Below are 11569 nucleotides of genomic sequence, written 5' to 3' on the forward strand. Positions count from 1 at the left end.
TGGAACTGTCGTATCACAATTCAACCTAATTTACACTATGAGATAGAATCAATATCATATCACAATTCCTAACACATATTTTTATCAAAAAAAAAATCCTAACACATAGGATCATTATGTGTTTCCTATCACAACTCCTAAGAAATAGGTACATACCTAATCACCAACTGAAACTCCTAGGAGTATTCAACAAGCAACTCACATCGTAGTGTGAAGTTGTGATGCAGCAAATATCTAACTATGAGTTAAAAACATTTCGTACCCCCCCCCCCCAAATAAATCATATGGAGATAGTATAGATCTTCTTCTTCTTTAAATGAAACACAAATGATTTCCAAATCATTAATTAATGTAAAGTAGGGTTATGTCATAAAATAAAGTTTGCATGTTTATGAATGATATATTGTTTGTAAAAAATGTTAATATTTGTTACATTCTAAAATGAGTCCACATTTATTTGTTCATGCATTCTTTTTTCAATAAATTCAATTTAAGAAATTTTTGTTTAAAAATAATTAAAATAAAGTATTTGAGAGTATGCTCTCATGTGTGACAAATAGGGCAGCTAATGTGTGTGTGTATATATATATATATATATATATCTTCTTAACGATAAGTTTTTAAGGGGGACAAACTCATGGGAATTGAAACTAATCTCTCTATTTTTGTTTTTTGTTTTTAAAAACTATTGATAAGTGAAAAAGCACCCCAAGTCTTGAACCTACAGCCTCACTCTTCACTTAACACTTATAAATGGATAAATTAAAGTTTATTGATAGGAATGGAACCCGAGCTGTCTCTTATGTGAAGATTCAGAAACACTACTTTTTTCCTATAATCAAAAAAAGATTGGGAGGGACGATCTAAGGTGGCATCCCTACTTGGGCATGACAATATTAGCTCCCTATCCGTTGGGGGCTTGGTAAGCAACAAAACCAATTGAGTCATAGCCTAATCCAACCCCAAGGGCTAAGGCACCAGTAGACATTAGGGCATAGGTGTGGAAATAATTCCTAATGCCTCCCATTTTAAGATTCAATGTCGAGACTTACCATCCACGAAATAAACATTTGGGGTGGGGGTTAACCCCAATGCCATTAAACCACCACACACGGTGGTAGCCAAAAATACTACTTGAGTGAAGAGGCTCATAATAGGTAATGTTTGTTTCTTTGAGTATATTTTTAAGTGTAACAAGTTTAAAATGTTAAAACTTGAAAATTTTACAATTTAAAAAAAAAAAAAAAAAAAAAAAAAAAGGAGGAAGAATCTAAAGTATAAACTCACAAGAAAAATACAAATTCCCCTAATTGCAAGCCCCTTGATTAGCACCTTACCCAAAAATCAACCTTATTTTCTTTGCATCTTCCACCGATTGCAAAATTTTGTCCACCTTCCTCCCTTCTTTTTGGGGGGAGGGGGGATGATTGAAAGCTAGGAGCTTAAGCTAATCAAATTGTTATCAAAAGTTTTTCCACAATACACAAAAACGAAAAGGTGAAAAAAAGAAAAGAAAAGAAAAAGAAGGTTATAGTGCACAACCCTCAACAGCAAGAAAGAAAAAAGAGAAAAAGTTACTAATAATAAAATAGTCGCCAATAGCCTTATATTTCAACTTATACCTCCTGCATTTTAATGTTTTCAACCAAGACGTCTAGAATTGAAATCCCCTTTTTTTCATTGTTGTAATAATAATAGGATAGCCATGAGCTCCAAATAAATCTTTTGGGGGAAAAAAAATCCCCTAAAGAAAATAATTTTAATAAATTCCATCCTCTCTCTCATGACCCATATCCCATATGGTGCAATTTCATCACAAGTGGCTGATGGAAGATTGAAATATGGAGGAGTGGGTCAAGTCCATCAAGTAATTTGGGCCATACCTTGAAGGCTTGAACTTGTAACAATACACAAAACTCCTTCAGTCCCATCATTAAAAAAAAGAGCCCAAAACAAGATTTGTTTGGTCTAAAAAAACGACTGAAATGTAATTAGCTTTAGTGTTTTTTTTTTTTTTGGGGGGGGGGGGGTGGGGTGGTAAAAGGGATAAAATAATGCATTAGATAATAGAGTTAACCTGAATCATATGGATGGTGCGTTGTAATTAGGTCTTTATCTCATATCTACTCCATTATGCACATATTTTTAGTAATTATATTTTCTTTCCTTACAATAAGTGAGAGACAGTGAATTTGATTTTAGGTTTTTTCTATGGTAGAGATCAGGTAATGCCACTAAACTACAAATTTCTTTACGGTAATTATAAAATTAATAATTAAATCATTGTGGATAATTTCTTAATAACAAAAATACTCTAAAATATTGATAAACATGTTTTTGGTGACAATAAAATCTTCTCTTTTTTTCTTTTTTCTTTTTTTCTCTAAAATTAATTCTATGTTTATACATTTTTTTTACCAGTTATAAGTGGAGTGGGGGGATTTGAAACCAAGTTTTCTTTATAAGAGAAGAGAATACTGATAATAAATCACATGACTCTTAGCTATGTAAGTACTTTCATATTATTGTTTTCTACCTAGAAGAAGGTGAAGTTTTTCATTTTATAAGAGACTTTTTTTTTTTTTTGGCTAAACCATTTTATAAGAGACTTGAAACGTTAATAAGAATTAAAATTTATAATAATTTTGTTAAACATATCACCCAATTCAAACCTATTAGCTATATAAGATTATTTCAAAGATGTTGGCAAACAGTTCAAAGAAAATTATTTCATACATTATCTTCAAAACACAAAGTAACTTTGTTCCACTTAGATTGATTTCTAACAACATTTTGATAGCCTTTGAAATACTTCATCGCATGAAAAGCAAATGTAGAGGAAAAACAGGAAGCATGACACTAAAGCTTGACATGAGCAAGACTTATGATGAGGTCATATGAGAGTATATGAAAAAGGTGATTGAGGCTCTAGGTTTTCATGATACTTGGGTTAACTTAAGTATGGAGTGTATTACTTCTATGAGTTACTCTCTTTTGATAAATGATGATTATTGAAGCTATTTTCCATCCATCGGTGGTATTAGAAAAGGGGATCTCCTCTCCCCTTACGTCTTTTTATTCTCTGCTAAGACCTCATAGCCTTAATGAGTCAAACTTCTCTATTGAGGGCCTCAAACCTTCATTGAGACAAGCAAAAATCTAAAGATTTGATTAGAGGGGTGATTATTAGCAAAAAACGATTAGAGGGGGTGATAGTGTATAGAGGAGTCCCATTAGTTTCTCATATCCTATTTGCTAATGATAGTCTTTTTTTTTTTTTTTTGGTCAATTAACCACTCAAGAGGAATACAATTTACTTGTTCTCCTAAAGCTTTATGCCACAGGCTAAAAACTTAATGAGAACAAAACACAAGGCCACATTTAAAACCTAAAATCAACATGATAAAGAATTTATTCACAAACTCCATCCTCTCTCATGGTTGATTATCCGTCGAAAGATTGAAATATGGGAGGAGTGAGCCGAGTCCACCAAGTAATTGGGCCATACCTTGGACTTGTAGCAATAAAAAAAAGCCCAAAACAAGATTGGTTTGGTTCAAAAACCCGACTGAATGTATCTGTATTTAGGTCTTATTGTGATCTTATCTCACAAACAACAAACCTTAAACCTTAAACCTTAAACCTTAAACGTCGGCCGAATCAATCAGCCATGTCTCAGAACAGAAAACCAAAACTCTCCTCGTCCGAGCGTTTACCGGACGACGTCGTATTCGACATTCTGGTTCGATTACCAGTGAAACCCATAATCCGATTCAGGTGCGTTTCAAAACCTTGGTACTCATTCATCACAAACCCTCTTTTCATTACCGCACAACTCAACCGATCAAAATCATTGTTACCCAATAATGTTAATGATGATCATAATGGTTATCTGCTATGTACATCACTAGCTGTATATCCTCACCATGAATTGAGTGTGTTTGTTCGCAATAGCTATCGCACATTTACCCAGATATCAGGCTTTGAAATCCCTTTTAGTTTTGACTCATTCGTCGGCTTCTGTAATGGCATATACTGCTTCTTTGAAATCCATTATAGAATATATTTGTGGAACCCAGTTATCAAAAAGTTTAAGATTCTCACTCCTACTCTCGTTTGTTGTGACAAATTTTTTTGTCGCGGTGTCGCTCATGGACTTGTATATCATTCTCAAACCAATGACTTCAAGATTCTCAGAATTGTGTTTGAGAAAGAGCTGCCGCTGGCGGAGGTGTACTCTTTGAGTACTGATTCATGGAGAAGTGTTGAGATATCTGTCGAGTCATTGAGAGGGTCTCCTATTGTTGATATACGTGGGAAGCCCTTTGTATTTGTTAATGGAGCTCTGCACTCTCTAATATATACTAAGGACCACAAATTTATTTTGTGCTTTGATCTCAATGAGGAGAGATTTCGAGAGATAATGCTGCCGCAAAATTACTTTGATGAGTTTTCTAATAAATTTGAATTGCCTGAACGACTAGCAGTGTTCAAGGGATTTCTGGCTTTGGTTGTTTTCGGCGGATATGATATATGCCAAATATGGGTGATGATGGAATATGGTGTGGTTGAGTCTTGGACTAAAATAACTGTACCATTTGATTCTGTCCTGAGGTTCTTGGGCTGCATTGACTGTCATGAAGTTATGATTAAAAAACCTAAAACAAGCTACGTTCCCTCATTTGACATTGATAGTCTAGACAACAATCTTGGAATTGAGAGCTTGGTTTTACTTGATGGGTAAATGTGTGATTTAAATACGAAGATTAGTCTTTGTAAAAGAGTAGTTTGTAAGAACTTTAAAAAAAAAAAAAAAAGGTAGTTTGTAAAAGTTTCTAGATAAGCACAATCTTTGTGAAGTTCATATTGACAAGTATTTTTAGTATCATAATTCATATGTGCAATTTGAGTATTAAATGTTGCTCTTATTATGTTGTGCTGCAGTATACATGTCTAGCCTTCAAGATTGGATATATTGGTTTTACCTGTAAATTGTTGGTACTTGGCTTGATTTTGATTTTTGTAACACACCTTGTTAGATATCACGCTTTTATTTGTAGGCAACTAAAGAACATTTTCTATAAACTATGAATTTTCTCTGTTTGCTCAATTGATTATCAACCCCCCCCCCCCCCCCCCCCCTCTTAATTGCTTTCTTACAAAATTATTTATCTATTTACACCTTCCATTCTCTTTTTAAGCTGGTAAACATCTGAAGATTTATATAAATAGGAGAATAAACTCTTAGGATTAGGTCTCATGTTTAATTATCAGTTGCATAAGCCTCATTAAAGACTTGTCTTGGACATTAGGCCAAATCATCAATCTTTTGGTTGGTCCTTTTCTTTTTTATTCTTGGGTTTTCTTCTTTCTATTGTTTCCTGTCTGATGCTGGCAGTGAGAAGTCAGTTTTATTTATTTTTAAATGTCAAGGGAAATATGTAATGATATGGACTGTATTAATAGTCATTTAGGTCTTATTTTGGATTTTATTTAAGTTTGGTTATTTATTTGGGTTTAGTAGTAAAAGCTCAAGGATTCCAAGGTTTTAAGAAATCCAAGTTCTACCAGGAATAGGTATTAGTCTTCTATTTTAAGATTTGTAATCCTTTCTATTGAGAAGGATAATAATAAATTTTCAGATTTTTAGAGAAGCAATGAAACTTGTCAAAGGCTTGTGTGATGCAACCTTCTTTGAGGTGTGATGCCAAGGAAACTGTAGGTGTGATGCCTAGAAGTTTATCTTTTCTTTCACGTTCTTACATTCCGACAACTTAAACCCTTTCAAATTTGTCACTATTAAACCACAAAATCCAAAGCTTCAAAACCCTAAGCCTACTGTCCTTATGATTTTGATTACCTTGGTGAAAACTAACCATCTCATCATAAAGCCTTTGTTTAAGTCTATCTTGAAAATTTGAAGAACCTTTTCTTTAAGACGCATCTGTAACTCTTCCCAATGCATAATCAAAGGCATGTATCACTATGAGAAAACATAGTGCAAAATCTTGCTCTGATACCAAAATTAACGTAGGACATTTAAAACAAACAAAACTGGCTTCTCACTGCCTGCATCACTTTCTCTTTCTATTGTCCTACTGCTAAATGCTTTTTTTTCAACATCTATATATGCCTAAATGTTGATTGCTATGCTGTGGATTGGATATCAACCTAGCATATATGTCCTAGAAACTCTAGGTGTATTGACAGAGGACATTTAAAAATAAATAAAACAAACTAAAATTAGCTTCTCACTGCCTGCATAACTTTCTCTTTCTTTGTGCTTTTGTTTCAAAATCTATGTATGCTTAAATGTTGATTGCTAAGCTGCAGATTGTACATCAACCTAGCACGTGTCCTAGATGCTGCAGGTGTTTGGTTCCAATTATCCCTACCATAGAGACAAGACTGAAACTACCTCGCCCATTAAACTACCTCGCCCTTGAGCTAATTCAGCTGCAACAAGGCAGCTAAATTCAGCCTAAGCTGGGTTGGGACCATTGGGTAAGGGTTAAAAATTTTACACTTTGAGAGTTTATAAAACACCATTAAATATTTATTGCTTTCCACCATATATTCCTACCCACTAGAATTTTTCTCTCTCCTTATTTATTGCTGAATAAGGTACAAATTAACCTTTTGAATCGTATTTTGAGTATTCCTGTAAATTTACTGATGTATATCTTGTATTTGTGATGCTCTTTAATTTCATGGTCTAGTTTAATTACTAATTAGTAAAAATTATTTTTATTTTGGGAATTTATATTGGTCACACTCATTTACAATGGTAGATCTTACTTCAAAGTATGGTGCATATTTTTCAATTTTAAAGTTTAGAAAATTATCTTGGGTGATTTCCTGTTTCTCTTTCTTAATGTATATCAGTCTTACCAAGAGCCTTGTAATTCAATCGGCACTTCTTGTTGTTTCAAAGGGAGACATTTAGGGTTCAAATCCCCCCAACTAGCTATCAAATTGTTATTATTATTATTTTTTAAATAACTGGTCAGTCTTCTACAATGACTATTGGGTTCTTTATGATTATTGTTAGATATATATATATATATATATATATATATATAAAATACAAAATAAAGTATATGTAGTGGCAGATTTAAAATTGTGTGTGTGAAACTTTGAAATGAGAAGGGGATGGTTTGATATTTTTTGATTAGGAGTTGCACTTTTCCCAAAAATTATTTTTATGTTTTTGTGGTTGTGTTTGTTTTTGTTTTAGGCATTTTATGGTTTGCATTGTGGCAAGAAACAAGCCATCATAGATAGGAGATACTGTGGATGGTGAAAAGCCGTGGAAAATGGTTTTTGTAACCATGGGAACTACTTGTTTTGATGCTCTTGTTAAAGCAGTGGATACTTGGGAAGTTAAGCAAGAGTTGTCGAATAGAGGCTATACTGATCTTGTCATTCAGATGGGTTGTGAATCATACACGCCCACTAAGGTATTATTTTAATCTTTAACATTGGCTGTACTATCTTGTTATATCAGGTGTTATGGTTTCTAATAAAATTATAGTAATTCAATTTATTGTTAGAACATTGCTTCTTAATTTGAATTGAATGTTTTGTGCCACTTTGAGATAAATTCTAGGGGTTTGGGAAAGTTATAATGATGAATTTTCAGGTTGAAGTTTCTACGTATTTAAACCTAATAATTTCTGAAGCAAAGATGAAGAGCATGTCAGTCTTGAAGATTTTATCAGATTCTTTCATCTGTTATGCTCTGTCAAAAATTTTATAGAAAATTTGAAGAATTCTGTATAAATATCAGGATGGACAATCTTGACAATTTGTATCTACAACCTCATATTCTCTCTCTTCTTGGATTTGATCTGTTGAGATGCAAAAAAGGTGAGTAACACCAACAAATCACCAAAGGTGGAGAAAGGGCTACAAGTAATTATAAAAAGGAGTACTTGTGTGCTGAAAGGTGATTTGGCATTTAAGTATTAAATTTTGAATTCAACTTGAAATAAAAAAAATAAAAAAATAAAAAAAGAAGAAGAAACATATTAACTATAATTTGAAGTCGAGTTCTCCTCTGCTTGTAAGAACAAGGTGGAGGGTACAGTCATGGGTTCAAGAGCCTCCAACTGCACGTGTAGTTAGTGATAAAAGAAAGAAAAAAAAGAACTATGCTTAGAGCCAAGTTCTGTCAAAATATTTACCAAAAGGTCCATAAAAAATTCCACACACATTTGATATTAATGTTCTAAACCTTTTCTTTTTGTGCAGTCTGGAGGAGAAGATGGGTCCCTAGCTGTAGACTTCTTCACTTTCTCATCAAGTATTGCGGATTATCTGAGATCTGCATCTCTGCTGATCAGTCACACAGGTAAGCACTTGATAACTATGTTCTAATTTCTTATCCTTTGTTGGAAATGGCCAGATTTTACTGATATGACACTTCTTGCCTATGCTTAATTTATTATCTGATGAATTGGGCTTCATTTGGAAGATTACTGGTTCAAATTTTTCATTAGACTGATACTAGTCATTTGGACGTTTGATCCTTCACGATAATATCATCAGGATGGTGTGTGGATATGTTATAACTTTGTTACCTTGATAGTTTAGATTAATTTCAGTCCCCAATTTGGTTGCTTATATCAAAATTTTAGCCTTAAGGCTAACATATTAGGCTCGAAGATTAATCATACAAGTTATTGGGAGTAGAACATAAGTCCTTGCGGACTTTCCTAAGGATGAAAAAGATAAAATATTAACAAAAACCAAGCCCTTGTGAAAACTTAAACAGGTGCATTCTCTTAAAAAAAGTTGTGTTAGATTGATACCAACTCATCATTTCTTTCAACTTCTATGTATATGACTTCCCTTCAATTCTCATTCCTATAGTTGTCATTGGGAAATCTCCTGGAATGTTGGAATGTTATTATTGGACTGGATTTGCTTAGTTTTCCGCGGAAATGTTTACTTGATCATTGAATATAGCTGCCACACATCAGATGAACTTCTGAAATAGTAATAATCAAATTTGAGTCGGGCATTATTGTAGGATTTGTCCCATCTTCTAGAAGGAACAAAATAATTTGTACTTATGTACATCAGTACATGAAAGGAAAAGTTATCTGCAGGCCAACCTTATCTACCCTTCTATTAATGAGGATGGTATTAGTCACCAAAATTCCATGAAGCAAATAAATTGTGGAGCCAATACAACTAACGACAACGCAAATTGTACCGAAGTCCATGCCACTTGTATTAATTTCGAAGCAGCAAAGATAATTTTTGCTGTCCAAGAACTTTAAGCTGCCTGCAGTTTGGCATGTTGGGGTTGGATACAGTGCAGAGGTGGGCTTAGAAGCTGCCTCAGAATATCAGTGTCAACCCTCACCAACCCCCCACCCCCAACTTTTTCTGTCTTTTCTGTCTTCTCTCTCTCTCTCTCTCACTAACACAAAGATGCACAATTAAAGTTCTTTAAGCTGTATGTCTAAGTTTTGGATTGTTAGGATTCATATTCGCTGTACCAATTTGTAATTATCTGACTGATTTTTACCATGGTGCTGGGTGAGGAAAGCATAATTGAGACTTTGTGATTAGTTAAGCCTTTAATTGTGGTGGTGATTGAGGATTTGATGGACAATCATGAAGTAAGTTGGCAGAAGAAGTAGAGGAGAGGAAGCATTTGTCCTGTGCCTGCTCTCAAACACTCTTTAGAGGCTATGTAAAAATGTGTGGTCAAGTGGGTGGTGCAACTTTATTATCACACACAAGTAGCTGATCCGTTTGAAGATTGCAATATGGAGGAGTGGGTGGAGTCCACCCAAGTAATTGGGCCATAGCTTAAGATGTAGACAATGACAGAATAGACTGGGTTATTTCCAATAATCTGGGCCCTCTGCCGGATGATGGGTTAAAAGGCTTCACTTCAAGTAGGTTAGAGAACGCGATAGCTTTGTGACTCATAGTGGGTGAGTAGGGACCCGCCTGACCCAGACCAAAGGGCTTTGTGCGGGTTAGGTGGATGTTTGGGAGTTCGAACTTGTGCTCAGGCCTTTTTGGATTGGTCGCGGGTTTAACCCGACCTGTCTGATCCTGAAATTTCCTTTATTTATTTATTTAATTATTTTTCTTCTTTTGAGTTTTTAAACTTTGGGCGGGTTTGATGTTACATTCCCTAATATAGCATTCTCAAACCCAAAAAATATCGTCTTTTTAAAATTATATATTTTTATTTCTAATTATAAATAGAGTAATACTACATGTACAAACTAGTTTACAATATTTTACAAATTATTGATGTGGTAAATTCTTACTAGTTCTAATTTAGACTACCACTAACATCACATTTTTGTTTACCAATAATTATTTGGAAAATTCCTAAGCCACATCAATAATTTGTAAAAATATTGTAAAATAATTTGTGTATATAGTATTACTCTATAAAAAATAAAAATAAAAATAAAAATCTTGTTGTAGATTTCCCTCGTATTTCCTTTTCCAATTTAAAACCTTAACTAAATATCAGGTTACTTGCTACACTAGGTTAAGAGAGTAATTCTACCGTACCCTCCAAAAAAAGGGGAGGTACTGTACTCACTAGTAGGTAACTTGCTATGCTAGTTACTTTTTTCTCACATTTGACGGTTCTATCTCCAGAATGTGCAGTTTCAACATCACATGTGACAGTTCTTGTGCCACATTTGGTGGTTCCCTTATTTTTTTCTCACATTTGACGGTTTCATCCTCACATTGTGCAGTTCTAACATTACATGTGACAATTCTTTTCTCATATTTGGTAGTTCCCTTAATTTTTTTCTCATATTTGATGTTTTCATCCTTACATTGTGCAGTTCCAACATCACATTTGATAGTTCTTTTGTTACATTCGGTGGTTCCCTTATTTTTTTCTTTTCACATTTGACGGTTTCATTATCACATTGTATAATTCTAATATCACATTTGACAGTTCTTTTGTCACATATAGTGGTTCTTTTATTTTTTTTCCTCAAATTTGATAGTTCCATTGTCACATTAAGTAGTACCAACATCGCCTCTGACTCTACTTTTGCACTGTGACAGTTCTTTTGTCACATTGAGTGGTTTCTTTACTTTTTTCTCACATTTAACGGTTTCATCTTCACATTATGTAGTTTTAACATCACATGTTTATCATTTTCTAATTAACATTAATGTGCAAGATTAATATCGATATATTAATTAGTTAATTAATTAAGTAATTATTTATTTGTTTAGTTATACATATTTATATATTTTATAAGTTAAGCTTTGTAACAATTTAGTGCATTAGCATGGTGGTAATTCGGTTATGTTTTTGCCTAGCACTTTGGTTCGAATCTTAGCTCTTCACGCCTCCAATTTTAATTTTTTGAATTTTTAATTTTCCTCAAGGTCCATAAGCAGCAAAGCCCACAAGAAATACGCCCAAGAAAAAACCCTAGTTCATCCCAAATCTTCTTTCCTTCAATGTTGATGATAACGGCCATTGTTTTTCCTCTCTTTCTTTGCCCTTTTATTCGAAGTCTCCACCGTTTCTCATCACTAAAATCTCAGTATGTTTCATCCT

General features: G+C 33.7%; 1 protein-coding gene across 2 annotated transcripts; it reads left to right on the forward strand.

The window, feature by feature from the left end:
* Nucleotides 1-3642: 3642 nt before the first annotated feature.
* LOC115952695 (UDP-N-acetylglucosamine transferase subunit alg13-like) lies at nt 3643-11526 on the forward strand. Of its 2 annotated transcripts, XM_031069903.1 has the most exons (4): nt 5173-6504; nt 7238-7460; nt 8254-8353; nt 11395-11526. In XM_031069903.1, exons 2-4 carry the CDS (start codon nt 7317-7319, stop codon nt 11400-11402), a joined length of 252 nt encoding a protein of 83 aa, XP_030925763.1. In that variant the 5' UTR covers nt 5173-6504; nt 7238-7316; the 3' UTR covers nt 11403-11526. The 2 variants fall into 2 exon arrangements, 1 of the variants encoding a protein (XP_030925763.1); XR_004083515.1 differs by lacking the exons at nt 8254-8353; nt 11395-11526 and adding an exon at nt 3643-4740 and having other exon boundaries at nt 6334-6504; nt 7238-7377.
* The last annotated feature ends 43 nt before the right edge of the window (nt 11527-11569 follow it).

This window comes from Quercus lobata, chromosome 7 (assembly GCF_001633185.2).
Source record: "Quercus lobata isolate SW786 chromosome 7, ValleyOak3.0 Primary Assembly, whole genome shotgun sequence".
NCBI classification, from domain to species: domain Eukaryota; kingdom Viridiplantae; phylum Streptophyta; class Magnoliopsida; order Fagales; family Fagaceae; genus Quercus; species Quercus lobata.